This window comes from Trachemys scripta, chromosome 8 (genome assembly GCF_013100865.1).
Source record: "Trachemys scripta elegans isolate TJP31775 chromosome 8, CAS_Tse_1.0, whole genome shotgun sequence".
Taxonomy (NCBI): domain Eukaryota; kingdom Metazoa; phylum Chordata; order Testudines; family Emydidae; genus Trachemys; species Trachemys scripta.
The window spans coordinates 65,127,142-65,142,154 of NC_048305.1; the positions used below are offsets into that span (position 1 = coordinate 65,127,142).

The 15,013-nt window shown below is 47.3% G+C and overlaps 1 protein-coding gene across 3 annotated transcripts in view; it reads left to right on the forward strand.

Moving 5' to 3' along the window:
• Nucleotides 1–15,013, forward strand: part of NEK7 (NIMA related kinase 7) — a 137,998-nt gene that overhangs the window by 52,365 nt on the left and 70,620 nt on the right. For all 3 annotated transcript variants that reach the window (XM_034778206.1, XM_034778207.1, XM_034778208.1), the window contains exons 4-5: nucleotides 2,143–2,205; nucleotides 13,719–13,829. In XM_034778206.1, coding sequence (XP_034634097.1) covers nucleotides 2,143–2,205; nucleotides 13,719–13,829 — 174 coding nt within the window. The remainder of the gene's footprint in view (nucleotides 1–2,142; nucleotides 2,206–13,718; nucleotides 13,830–15,013) is intronic.

A 15,013-nucleotide genomic window follows, 5' to 3' on the forward strand; every position in this document is an offset into this window, starting at 1 on the left:
AAATGAGAGCAAAAGGATAGACGTTGTAAGATAAGGACAAAGAGCCTAAATCATAAGAGTCAAGAAGCCAGTAAAGGGAATGATGTGGCTGGCATGGGAGGAGGCAAGGACAAGACTTTACAATGGTTTTTTGAGCAGATGAGAAAGTGGAAAAGAGGTGAAAAGCAGCGATATCAGAGTAAGAGGCTATAAAAGTCAAGGTTAGAGATGAGAGACAAGAAACGTGTGTCCTAGCAGTGAGGTTGGTGAGGAAAGGGCAGATTTTGTTTATATTGATGAGGAAAATGTGGGAGTGTGGCTGGCGGGCGAGGGTGAAAGAAGAGTCAGATGATAGTGAAGTTATGATCGTGAGACAAGAAAAATAAGTAGAGTCCTACGCAGATACACAAATGTGTATCCGCATCCGATCTGCTATCCGCAAAAACTATCTGCAGATCCGCGGATTTGCAGGCTCTACACAGGGGGCTGGGCTGAGGCTACGAGGCATCCCCCTGCCAGAGCCCAGTCAGAGAGAGCTGCGGGCAGCTGGGGGAAGGCATCGCGGACCGTCCACCTGCTCTATGCCTGGTGGGGAGCCTGGGGGGCAGGGACATAGGTGTGGGCTGTTCTCAGCCCCTGTCCCCCTGCAGGCCGGTGGAGGGGCTGCTGCAGCTCCTCACACCTCCGTGGCTGGGCTCCATGCTGGCTTGGCCGGGGGGAAAGGGGAGACCTGTGGAGTTGCCCAGGGGCTGCTTGGGCTCCCCACAGCTGTCTGCCCAGCTTTTACTGTGGCTGGACTGCGACTCCGAGCCGCTCCCTCATTGGCCGGAGCTGCATCTTGGGGAGTCATGGTGGACCCTCCATCTGCCCTGGGCAGGGGGCCTAAGCAGCTCCCGCCCAGTGTCCCTGCCCCCCAGACCCTCCGCCAAATGTCCCAGCCTCCCCGCCCAGGGGAGGTGGAGGGACCCAGGCTCCCCACAGTTGCCAGCGTGGCTCTCCCCTACCCAGCTCTGCAGCCCAGCCACGGTAAGAGCCAGGCGGGCCCTCCACCTGCCCTGGGTGGGAGCCCAAGCAGCCCCCCCAGGCCTCCCACCCAGGGCAGGTGGAAGATCCGTGCCGTGGTTCCTCACAGCTGCCTGCCCCGCTCTTACGGTCAGAGCCCTGCTCAGATACAAAACTTGTATCCTCATCTGCGTAGCAATCAGCAGAAATGGTTCACGGATATAAAGTGGATACCCGCGGATTTGCAGGGCTCTAAAAATAAGGTAGTTGTCAGTTAAGATAGAGAAGGGAGGCAGCAGAAAGGGATGAGGAAGGAGGCTAAGTTCAGTATCTGAGACAATGAGCTTGAGATGGCAGGGACAATAAGAGGAAGTTGGAGTGTCAGAGTGGACTTCAAGTGAAGAGATTGGGCGTAGATGTGCAGATGTCAATAAATAAATAGAAGTGGTAATGAAATCCTTGGGAGTGATGATGCTCGCTATCAAGAGTACAGATGGAAGAGAGAAAGGTACCAAACTTGGAACCTGAAAGGATACCAACAGAAGATAGTAGGAGGTTGAGGAGCCATTAGGTGATGCTGAAGGTCAGCAATCTATAGGGAAAATGGAGAGCAGAGTTAAGACTGAAAGGAGAGATGATTAAGAGGGCATAAGGTATTTAGCAGCTAATTACACTGATGCTTTATTGTGGTGGACTATCATTCTGTGGCTCTACTTTGTTTAGGTCATGTGTTGTTTGGCAGTTGGGTTGTTTTATGCTCATAAATACTAATTCAGGGCTGTGGAAATGTGCTTTTGAAAATATTATTAATAAATATTTTAAATATTATTTCATATTTGCTACCAGAAGAACATGACTCAGTATAGAATACTCAGTTTGTATTTATTTAAAAAAAAAAAGAGCTTGAAAAATACTGAAAAAATGTACTAACGATAGTTGCTTTTGTTTTCTAAGAAGTAGTATCTGAAAGAATATTACGTCTGTTTCGGTACTAAAACTTGTACTAAGGATAATGGAGTTAGTTCTTATTGGAATGCTATGTTTTCCCATCAAGTGCTTAGCATGCTTTTGGTGGCACTATAAAATATTTGATGATGATGACACAGTGTTTGCTGCTGTTAGAAAAAATATGTTTTTTTTTTTTTTTTTTTTTTTGTGCAGATATTTGATTTAATGGATGCCAAAGCCCGGGCTGACTGCATCAAAGAAATAGATCTTCTTAAGGTAAAGGCTTGTTAACGAATTTCATAGGTTTGGTTATAATTTATTGCTTTTTCTTTCACTCTGAAATGTCCTCTGTCTTGTACATGAGGCTTTTAAATGTAATACTTAAAGATTTCCATTTAATTTCATTTTTCATTTCTTGAAAAAATAAACTTTCTTTATAAGGAGGCAAGTATTCAGAGGCAGAAGACCTTAAACTGCAAGCTTTCATGTTCAAACATTTGAAGGAAACACAATAATAAGATACTGAATAAACATTTTATATCATGTACAATAATGCACTGATTTTTTTTAAAGTGGGTTGAATTTAAATTACTATTTCAAGTAACTAAAATATAGTTCTTCGAGTAGTGTCCCTATGGGTGTTCCACTGTAGGCGCACTTGCGTCCCGGCACTGCTGATCAGTGAACTTTGGTAGCAGTGTTTGTTGAGCCCCCCCTTGTAGTCTGGCTCGAGACGAACTAGTGTTGCGTGGGCGAACCTCGTCTGTTCCTTCTCACCTGCCCCTGGATAGAGACCGTGCTATTAGCTGTCCCTTCATCGGATTGTTAACCTATTGTTTGAACTTAAGTAGTTACTAATCTTTCTTTTATCTGTTAGTTTAGAGTTTCCTTTGGTTTTTCTTCTCTTAAAAAAACAACAACAAAAACCCAACCCACCCCCCCACCCAACAATTTTAGTTACTTCTTTCACTTTATCTGGGGACTACCCTGATTCAGGGTATGCATGCATGCTATGTACATAAGCTGGTAGACTTTGCATGCGGTGTATCCAGTCATGGTCCAGCTCTGTTCACAGGCTGAACAGAAACAACCGAGACAAACCCCTATCATTACCCACCAAGGTCAAACAATCCTTGAACTGGTGGAAGGACCCAGCAAATGTTTGCACAGGGCTCCTGTTCATACAGCTTCTCCCCTTCCCCCGTCACTACTCCTCTCCAACCATGCATCCCTCATAGGGTGGGGAGCACATCTCAACAATCTCATGACACAAGGCAAGTGGTCACCCACAGAGGTGTGACTTCATATCAACCTCCTCGCATGCAGAGCGCTCAGAATGCATGTGCTCGCTTCCTTCTGCTGATCAGAAGTACACACACAAGGGTCATGACAAGCAACATAGCATGCATGTACTATATAAATCCTCAGGGGGCATGCCAGAACGCCCTTCCTTTGTGTGGAAGCACTAAAGCTATGGAACTGGTGCATTTCCCACAATGTTACAAAATCAGCGTTCTACCTACCAGGAGTGCAAAACATGACAGCGGACACTCTCAGCTGCAAGTTCCCACATGACCACGAATGGGAGATGAACCCAGTAATACTTCACGACATATTCAGAAAGTTGGGGACACTGACTATAGACTTGTTTGCCACTTACCTGAACGAGAAATGCCTGCGCTATTGCTCCAGAGCAGGCCTTGGACAGAACTCGTTAGGGGACGCTCTCCTTCTCTCATGGGACATGGGCCTTCTATATGCTTTCCCCCATTTCCTCTATTGCTGAAAGTCCTGTTAAAATTAAAAAGAGAGAGCAAATGTCACACTGATTGCTCCCACCTGGCCAAAACAGATGTGGTACCTTTACCTGCCACAGCTGGTGACGTATCTGCCAATCCCTCTTCGACTCGCTCCTTACTGCCTCTCGCAGAACAAAGGACGCGCTCTCAATCCCAACCTGCAAATTCTTCAGCTCAAGGCCTGGTTCCTTCATGGTTCCAACATATAGAGAGATTCTGCTCTCAGGAGGCACAGGAAGTGTTACTACACAGTAGGAAATTGGCTACCCATCGAACTTACCAGGTTCCAGGTTTGGTGTAATTCCAGAAAAATTAGCATGACATCTGCTACTCTACCAGTAGTCTTAGACTGAAGTCTGGACTGTCCCAAGATATGCTTGGTGGCCATAATAACTTTTCATTAACAAACAGAGGGGTTTTTAGATTTCTCGCATCCAACTACAAAGAGGTTCCTCAAGAGCGTAGCAAACCTCTTTCCCAAACTCAGACATCCTACCCCACCATGGGAACTGAATTTAGTATTAAAGGGCCTGACCAGACCGCCCTTCCAACCTACGAGCACTTGTTCATTTACACACCTGTCAATGAAGACAGCATTTCTGGTCGCCATTACCTCCATGTGGAGAATAGGGGAGATAGTAGCTCTTATGGCACACCCCCCTTTTACAGTATTTTTTCCTGACAAGGTCATGCTCAGGCCACACCCGAAATTCATCCCTAAAGTGACTTTAGCCTTTCACAAGAACCAACACATTCACCTCCCAACTTTTATCCCAAGCCTCTCTGTAATGATAGGGAAGCTATTCTACATGCACTGGACGTTAGGAGAGCCTAGGCCTTCTATCTGGGCAGGATGAAGGCTTTTAGGAAAGCTAGGCTTTTCCTTTCCATTGTGGATAGGATTAAAGGTGCAGCACTATCAGCCCAGACACTGAGTGGGTCTCAAACTGCATCAAACACTATCATGTTTGCAATGTAGTACCTCCATCTGGAATCCATACACACTTCTCAAGATTGGTTTCCTCCTCCATCACCTTCTTCAAGGATTTCCCCATCCCGGAAAACTGCACTGTAGCTACCTGGGCGTCTGTGCATTCCTTCGCAGAACATTCTGCCATCACTGGGGATTCTGCTTCCGATGCTTGATTTGGCTCCTCAGTATTGTCATAACAGAATTGACTCTGAAGGTCCCAGCTTCCCATTGGGTTACTTGCTCAGAAGTCATCTACAGTGGAGCACCCATAGGGACACTATTCAAAGAAGAAGAGAAAGTGACTCGCCTTGTGCAGTAACAATGGTTCTTCAAGATGTGCCCCGCTATGGGTGCGTCTTGACCCCCTCTCCTCCCCTGTACGTCAGAGTTCTCTATAAGGGGCTCTGCGGTAGAGAAGGAACTGAAGGGGGTTTCCCTGTGCAAGGCTAGTTAGTCTTGAGACAGATGAGGAGATGGGAACAGCGCATGTGTGGGCCCAGTGGACGTTGCTACCAAAGTTCTCTGATCAGCAGCGCAGGGATGCAACAGTGAAGCACCCACAGGGACACGCATCTTGAAGAACCGTTGTTACTGCACAAGGTGAGTAACTTTTTCTTCTGGCATGGTGGCAGAAGTTCAGCACATTGTCATATAGGGGAGCTTCACCAGAATAAATTTCACTGTCACTTCCAGGGTTACTGGAGGCTGATCGTGTTGTGAAATAGATTTGCTTAGGGCTCGTCTACATTTGAAACACTATAATGGCAGTGCTTTGCTCCTGGAGGGATTCTGCAGGACTGTGTGTCTGCAGCAAACACCACCCTTTCCCCCCAGATTTTCTGTTTCCCTGCAGAAAACAGCAGGGAAGTTGCATGGACGGGGAAACGCACACGACCTTGGGCACATTTAGGGGGGGCGGGTTGCCCCCCTCCAACCAATGCGAGGCATGGGGGGGGCACACAAGGTTACATGCCACTGCTCCCCCTCATTCTGCTAGCACAGAGCTGCCCAGCCAAAGGGGGCTGTGTCTTGGCTCTGCTGACTCTGCAGCTGAACACCGCCTCCTGGGTCCTAGTGCTAGTTGTGCTCCCCTTCTGTGTGTTAGGCGCCTTCCTGTTTTCTATTCGGTGCAACAGTGAGTGCCCGTGGTGGGACTGGGTAGGGGGGCTGAAGGGGTGGGAGGAAGCAGAGCCGGCTTTAGGCTGATTCGCCCAATTCCCTGGAATCGGGCCCCGCGCCTTACGTGCCTTTTAAATTTTTTTTACTCACCCCGGCGGCGGTCCGTTCTGGGGTCTTTGGCGGCCCCGCTCCCCTGGCCAGAGCACCGGTCGGAGCGCGGCATGCGCCGTGTCCTCGCTCTCCCAGCCGGAGCACTGGAAGCCCTGCGGCCCCGCTCTGCTGGCTGGAGCTCCAGCCGGAGCGCTGCAGCCCCGCGGCCCCACAACCCTGGCTGGAGCATGGCAAGCCCCACGACCGCCCTCCCCCGGCCGGCAATCTGAAGTGCCGCCGAGACTGGGAGCGCCGCCCCAGTGAGTACAAGCCCCAGGAATCGGGCCCTGCACTTGCTAAAGCTGGCCCTGGGAGGAAGTGGCAGTGGGGAAGGAAGGGAGAGGGGAATGTGGGAGTCCGGGGAGCGGGATGGAGAAGAAAAGGGGATAGGGGAATCGCAGGGGGAAGGGGGAGCCTGGCATGTGGCATCCCCTCGGCAGCAGCTGGAGCTCCCCCGTTAACCAGGCCTATCAAACCTACAGCTGGACACCTCCGACAAGCCCCCCATACTCAGACCCCAACCCCACTGATCCCCAGCCAGCTGCACTGAGCCACCCCCCCGACCCTCCTGCTGAGCCCCATCTTCCCTGCACCTGGAACTCCACAACGAGCCTCTGTGCATCCAGGTCTCCCACTGAGCTACCCGAACCCAGATTGCCCCCCACAGAAACCTCTCACCCCAGACCTGGTTTCCCCCCCACACACTAAGCCCTTCCACACTTGGATCCTGCTGTGCTGAGCCTGCTCACCCACACCTGGTGCACCTGATGCAGAGGGACAGGATCCTTGGGTATTTCTGGAGTAGGCCCAGCCCTTGCACTGTGTCAGGGTCAGGTGCAGCCTCACCGCCAAGGCCCTGTACTGGAGAAGGTGGGGGCTTCACGGTGATCTCCCACCTCAATGCAGCCACTGGCCTATGCTCCCCACTACCATGCTGGAGACATTTATTTATTGGCAAATAAAATGTTCAGAATTTTAAAATATCGTGTGCATAATTCTTTGGTGCAGAATTCCCTCAGGAGTAAGTGTTTCAGATGTAGACATTACATATGCCGATGGGAGGGATTCTCCCCTCAGCATAGGTAATCCACCTCCCTGAGAGGCAGTAGCTAGATCGGCAGAAGAATTCTTCAGTTAATCCAGTGCTGCCTACACTGGGAGTTAGATAATCTTAAACAAGTTGCTCAGGGACGTTGATTTTTTTCACACCCCTGAGCGACATAGCTGGGTCATCCTAATTTTTTAGTGTAGACCAGGCCTTAGTTTCTTGCAAGGAGGTGATTTGTCCCTACAGTGTTTTTTGCCATCCAGCTCACAAAGGGGCACTGATGTAGGTTTAAAGCCAGTTGTACCCTTCCATTCAGAGGTAGAATGATTGATAGTAGCCATCAAATGAGTGTGATGGAGGGGGAAAGGTGACTGATGGGCTAGGAGAAAACTCACATGCCATAGCCTACATTTTGATGTCCCTGCCTTGAAATGAGGTTCTGTATTCTGCGTTCTGGTCAGTAGCAGAATTCACACAGGTTAATGGAGAACTTTCTGGTCATCTAAAGAAAATTGGAGTTAAAGGTATGCTTAGTAAATTACCTCAAATTGTCTAATTTGCTCCAGATGAACAGCCACTTCCTCATAATATAGATGGAGCTAGTAGCAATGCCTGGTTAAGTTTGTACACTTTCCAGTACAAGCCCTTGCTTTCAGTTTCTCATAAATTGGCCAGACTTCAACCACACAGGCAGAAATGTTCCATGTTTCCTGTCTGCCTCTGATTTTCTTCAGTATCCTGTCTCTCCTTCCCTTCTCCCTGCTCAGTCCAAGAGTTTCAGCAAAAAGGCTTCAGCTGTTTTCAAGAATGAGGTTAGAGGAAAATACATAGGCAAAGCATATGTTAATTTTTTTTTTCAGTTGCTGCTTTGAAGATCTCCAATGTATCCATACTTTAGTGGAGGACTTGAAATTTGGAAAGGAGATAGTCCTAGGGCCAGAGAAATACTATTTGCTGTCCTCATTAAAATTTACACACATTTGGGCAATTTGTAATCTTCTGCAAATAGTCATGTGCACATGCTCAGTAGAGCTTATTTAGAGGTTATCTGCTCAAATCTAAAAACTTTCCATCTGTACTGAGATCCCCACTGAGATCTTAAACATGACAACTGCACCACATGTACTATCAGGATCAAGAGTTAGAGCCCTAGATGGTGGGTTTGATGCAGTAGCAATGTCAGGTGCTGTGAGTTCTGGTCACTGCTGTTCCACTGAATTCTATGCACTTCACATGCCTTATTATTGATCAAAGCCTCATACCCCTATCTTAGCAGGCAGGAAAGTATATTTTTTCATTGTTTTTATAGTTGCAGTAACTGAAAGATGCATAAGGTTTCTTCTGTCAGAGCTGGCAGTGGAATTTGAGTCAGATTCTGCACTGCACCTCCTGAAGGGCACAGATCAGGATGGAGTAGGGAGAACAAATATATTAATTTGTCAGCTTCCAGAATGTGGACTCCTTTGGAGGCCAGAGTAAATTCTCATTCGCTTAGCCCCACTACTTTCAGAATGAATGTGCTAATCTTATATATGTGACTGTGTTGTCTTCAACCACTAGGCTATCTGTCTAGGTGTATTATTCCGATCAGTGTAATATCTGAGTGCCTCAGTGTCTTAATTGTTTTTATCCTCACAACACCCCTGTCTTGAAGGAAAATCCTAACATAAAGAGACAGATTTACCAAGGTCAGACAGGAAATCTGTGGCAGAGCCGGAAATGGAATCCAGGTCCATCTAACCATTGAACTATCCTTCATCTCTAGAAGGAATTCTAGAGATGATCCACATAGGAGAGAAGAGCTTACTACTGTTCCTAGTTAGGTAGAGGTTTGGGCTGTACAGAAAAGGTCCTGGATTCCAGCCCTATTGATAATCCATAATGGATTTTTTTATTTTCGTTTGCTTTCAAAAATAAAAGGAAATTACTTACAAAACACTATTAAAAGAACATTAGACTGTGGGAACATATAAGAACTAAGTTTGCAAAGTCTAAGGACTTAAAAATCAGGAAATGTCAGAATTGAAGTTCCCAGAATTTTGCCCCTTGTGTCTGTGTTTTGATAGTTATTAATTACACAATCACAAACTCTTTGTTCTACAAGTCTCCATATAATAAAGAGGGTGGACAGTGAATGAGACAGAGGAACATAAGAGAAAATTTTGGTTTGACCCAGCATGGCCATTCTTATGTACTCTTGTGTTCAAGGTACTGGACTTAGACCCGGAGAAGCTGGGTTGTGTTCCTAGCTCTGCCACAGACTTCTGTGATGTTGAGCTTACACGCAAGGGGATGGAATTAAGGTTGCATGAGACAAACACCTAGTTCTGTGCCCTTAAAGAACATACCTACTTTAAAAACAAACAAAAAAACCCTAACCTTCATCACACTAGCAGCGAGGACATACAATTTTCAATCATGACAAAACCAGAATTGACTGTTTGTGTGAAGAATGTGGGAGCTATCTGTATTATTTTTTATGAATATAGTGTGTATCTCTGTTTACATACTTGCTATTGTGCTATTTATTATGTGGGTTCTAAGGCCTTGTCTACCCTGCCACTTTACAGTGCTGAAACTGTCTTGCTCAGGGATATGAACCCCCCGACCAATGCAAGTTTCAGCAGTGTAGACAGTGCACCAGCGCTGGGAGCTGTTCTCCGAGCACTGGGAGCTACTCCCCTTGTGGAGGTGATTTTTTTTAATGGCGCTGTGAGGGCGCTCTCCCAGCGCTGGTGCCATGACTACACAGCCACATTAAAGTGGTGCCATGGCAGCACTTTAACGTTGGTAGTGAAGACATACCCTTAGTATTAATTCCTGCCAAAGTTCCTTGACCATCCCTAGAAAGGCAGACAATGGCTTTAGATAATCCAGTCACTGGCAATACAGGTGTCAATGCCTTTGAAGGCAGTCTCTGACCAAGATGAGCCCACCACCCCAGGCTTCTTTTGAGGGGAAGGATGGTGGCTTTTCAGATGAGGAACAGGGAATAAAACACTCTTGAGTAGATACGTTCTTTGAGCTGAAGGGGGAGGCAGTATCTGCAGAGAGACAGATGGGACCCCGGGCCCCAGAAGCAGGGTCTGCCTAAACTTTAGGTAAGATACATGTGTAAGCCCTTTGTTATTTTAACCCTTTTCTCTGGATGCTGTGTTCCTATGAATAAATAAATATTTTGACGAAGCTGTTTTTAGTCATTGCATTTACCTGCTGGTAACAGCTAATGAAGGGACACCTATTGCAAATGCCAAATCCAGTTGGATCTGCTGTGGAAACTGTTGGTAAAAAAGGGTATTGTGATGGGTTGGATTACAGAAACCCTCTTGGGAGCTGCCACCCGATGTGCCAAGACTACTTCTACCCCTGCGAGCTCAGGGCCCTAGCACCCTGTCTTGCTGAGCCAGACACTCCCGTCTGCTCCAACAAAAACCCAGGGTCTGAATTACTTGCCCCAAAGCTGCAGGTTTACCTGAAAGCAGCTTACAGAAGTGTTCCTGTCTTTAACACTCAGGCCTGGTCCACACTAACCCCCCACTTCGGACTAAGGTACGCAAATTCAGCTACGTTAATAACATAGCTGAATTCGAAGTACCTTAGTCCGAACTTACCGCGGGTCCAGACGCGGCAGGCAGGCTTCCCCGTCGATGCCGCGTACTCCTCTTGCTGAGCTGGAGTACCGGCGTTGACGGCAAGCACTTCCGGGATCGATCCCAGGGGATCGATCGCTTACATCCGGACCAGGAAGTAAGTATAGACGTACCCTCAGATGCCCAACTCCCAATGGGGTCTAAATCCAAATAAATCTGTTTTACCCTGCATAAAGCTTATCCAGGGTAAACTAATAAATTGTTCGCCCTCTATAACACTGCTAGAGAGAGATGCACAGTTGTTTGCTCCCCCAGGTATTAATACATACTCTGAGTTAATAAGTAAAAAGTGATTTTATTAAATACAGAAAGTAGGATTTAAGTGGTTCCAAGTAGTAACAGAACAAAGTAAGTTACCAAGCAAAATAAAATAAAATGTGCACATCTATGTCTAATCAAACTGAATACAGATAAGATCCTCACCAGTTCCAGAATGCTCCCTTTTACAGACTAATCTCCTTTTAACCTGGGTCTAGCTAGGGTGACCAGATCAGAGAGATAAAATATTAGGGGGGGGGGGGGGGGGGGGGGGGCGCCCCCCCCCCCCAAAAGTTTGAGGGGCCAGGCACATGCGGCGCGCGGTGGGTCCGGGCGGGGGCAGCACGGAGCGGGCCGAATGCCTGCTGCTGCCAGCGGGACACCCCTCCCATCACCCCGGGCACATGCGGCGCGCGTCTCCCGCGCCTAGTCTCCCTCCTGCCAGAAAGGAGCCACGGGAGAGGCACGGGGCTCCCCGCCAGCGGTGGGACGCACACCACATGTGCCCGGGGCGGGCCGGGGGGTGGGAGGTGCATCCTAATGGGAAGGAGCTGTAGCCGCAAGCGGGAGGTAAAGGCATGGGGCTCCCCGGTAGCAGCGGGGATTCGGCCCATGCCCCCGCGCCGCCCACCCGGCCCCTGCCTCCTCCATGCTGCCCCCTCCCGGACCCACCGTGCTGCCCTGCGGGCTGCAGGGCTGGAGGAGCCTCCGCGCTGCGCTCCCGGGCCTGGGCCCCCGCGTGCAGCGGCCCGGGGGCCGGGCAGGAGCCCTCTGATGCGGCGGGGGGGCTCGGGCCTTCCTCTCCCTTCCTCCCTCGCCAGCCCCCCTTTGCCCACCCAGTGCCTGGAGTTGACTCACCAGCTCCAGGATCCAGGCGCCGCCACCACCCCCTTCCCTCCCTTCCTCCAGTCTTGCGCTGCCATGCAGCTGCAAGCCTGGGAGGGAAGAGGAATGCCGTGTAGTTGGGGAAGAAGCGGGGCCAGGGCGGGGATTTGGGGAGGGAGCCAATGGGGTAAGGAGCAGGGGGTGGAGGGGGAAAGTCCCTGCGGGAGGGCAAAATTTCTTGTTTGTCCAGTGTCCCGACCAATGATTGGTTGGGACGTGGGACAAAGAAGCAAATATCGGGACAGTGCCGATAAAATCAGGACGTCTGGTCACCCTACTCACACCCCTTGCAGGCACTGTCCTTTGTTCCAATTTCTTTCCGGTATCCTGGGGGGGTGGGGTGGAGAGGCTCTCTCTTTAGCCAGCTGAAGACAAAATGGAGGGGTTTCCCAGGGGTTTAAATAGACTTTCTCTGGTGGGTGGAGACTCACTCCTATGCAAAGTCCAGCTCCAAGATGGAGTTTAGGAGTCACCTGGCAAGTCACATGTCCATGCATGACTCACAGTTTTTACAGGTAGGATCCATTGTTTACATGCTACCTTGAACATCCTCAAGTAGACTTCTTATGTGGATTGGAGCATTCCAAGATCCATTGTCCTTTAAGTGTTTCTTGATTAGGTACTTAATTTCAGCATTCCTGTCTCCAGAAACTGACCAAATGCTCTACTAAGGTTATTTAGAAATCAAGCCAGTACACAACCAACATTCATAACATCGAATACAAAAATGATACATGCATGCAAATAGGATTAATACATTCAGTAGATCATAACCTTTACGGAGATATGTTACATGGCATATGTAGCATAAAACACATTCTAAGCATATTTCCGTAGAGCCTTATAGGAGGTACCATCACAGGGATGTTTCAGTCTAGAACTAGGTCTGTGAGTGAGAGAATCTTAGCATTCCACTCTGAGAGGCGGGGGGGCTCAGGGCCTGTCATTTGAAAGGGTGCACTTGAGATAGACCTAACGAGGGTCAGAAGTGCAACCTAACCATGTGACTTTGACAGCTGGCCTACTCACTTCCAAGAGACACAACAGTTTGGATTAATTTTAGTTTTTGTAATGCATTGAGTTTGGCCATGACCAGCATGTTTTTGCAAGATAGGAAATCATATATAGGTATCTATAAATAATATACATTTTTAATTGATGTACAAACCTGAATTATCCTAGTTGAAAATCTACCAGTTAAACTGTGTCTTTTCCACTCAACTATTAACCTACTTCAACATATTTCTCACACCTACCTACCTGCCTCTACAGACACGTGAAGCCTGCTGATATTTTTTGCTTCATTTTGATATTTAAATAAGTATCCTTTCCTGAAAGATACAGTTAGCTTTAAGGTTGTTAAATTAGCTCGGACTTTAAAAAAAGAGAGCGAGTGAGCAAATGTTTGTTACAAAACATAAACATGCACTTTTTATTGTCAATTCATGTATTTATTAACTTACAGCATGTAAATTTATTTACTTTTAGAAGACTAACTTTTAAAAATAAATCCTACCTAATTCTTAGAGATCTTTTTACTCATCTTATGGTATTTTATGTTGTCTTATTAGTTATCACTTGAATACAATTTGAGGCTTAACAACCTCCAGAATTATTTTGAGGTTTTATATTAATCTAAATAAACTTATATTTATTTACATTTCTTTTATTACTTCAAAATTATAGCATAGTTTGAGACTTGATGGATTTTAAATGGGTTCAGAAATTCTTGCAAACTTGTAATGTTTACATTATGTAAATAATTCATGTTAGCACATACTTTTTGTAACATGCTACAATATTTTGTAGCATATTAGTTTTTCCTTGTTAAGAAAGAATACTTCATTGGTCAGTGATTTAAGATGATGACATGCTGTAGAATGAAACATCTATTTATCTTTTCTTAGCAACTGAATCATCCAAATGTAATTAAATACTATGCCTCCTTCATTGAAGACAATGAGCTAAACATAGTGTTGGAATTAGCAGATGCTGGAGACCTCTCTAGAATGATAAAGGTATGAATTTTATTTTAATAGCCTTTAATAATCTATTTGGAGCAATGTACTATGTTTTTATTCACTTTTCATTCTAATTGCTCAGCTTTTGGGTCTTGCAAACTAGGTCTTCGGTTCTTAAATTACAAATATTGTGTTTGATTTATTTGAAATGCAAGCCATAAGTGTTAAAGAACAGGTGCTCAGAGACTCAAATAAGAAACCTGCAAAGTCTTTTGCTCCCCCCCCCTCCCCACAATCCCCCACCCCTCCGCTTAAGGAAGCAAATTTGTTTGGAAATGCTTTTATTATGCTGCAGTAGCTAACTGTGGTATATTTGAGATTAGGTCAGTTGCTTCAGCTCTTCTTCTGTACATTGTGTTTCACAAGTAATTAGGACCCATAGAACAGTCTATGAGACTTTAGAAATCTGCTTGTAGTTGCTGATTTTATGATTGGCTCTTGGGACTGGAACATTTTTATCAGTTAGGCTATGTTTTAGTCACGGGTATCTTTAGTAAAAGTCATGGACAGATCACGGGGCAGTAAACAAAAATTCATAGGCCCTTGACCTGTCCATGACTTTTACTAAAAATACCCCTGACTAAAACTGGGGTGCCGCAGGTACTGGGGAGGGAGGTGCAGATGCTGGGAGGAGGGGAGGCATGGCCCGGGGGGAGCGTGGGTGCTGGGGGGGGGGAGGAGTTGGTGGGACGGGGGCAGGCTCCTTACGTAACTCCTGGGAAGCAGCAGCCCCAGCAATCTAGCTCCACATGCTGCCTCTGCTCCGTCCCAAGCCCCGGTTCTGCAGCTCCCATTGGCTGGGAACCACAGCCAATGGGAGCTTTGGGGGCGGTGCCTGGCTGCCAGCAGAGGCAGCATGTGGAGCTAGGGGAGTTGAGGGACAGGAGCCCCCCCAGGTAAGCAATGGCCCCAAGCTCCCCCCCGCCCCCGCTTACACACCCAAAACACCTGCTTCTGGGAGATGGGGAGCCCAAGACTGCCCCAGCAGCAGCCAATGTGACTGACCAAGGGTTGCCCAAGCTGCTCAGGCAGCTCCTGGGCCAGCCGCACGGGTCTGCTGCAGAAGTCATGAAGGTCACGGAAAGTCATGGAATCCAAGACCTCTGTGACACACATGGAGCCTTATTTATCAGTTCTGCAATTTTATAATCAATGATTTTATCTTCACAATGGTGTCTGTC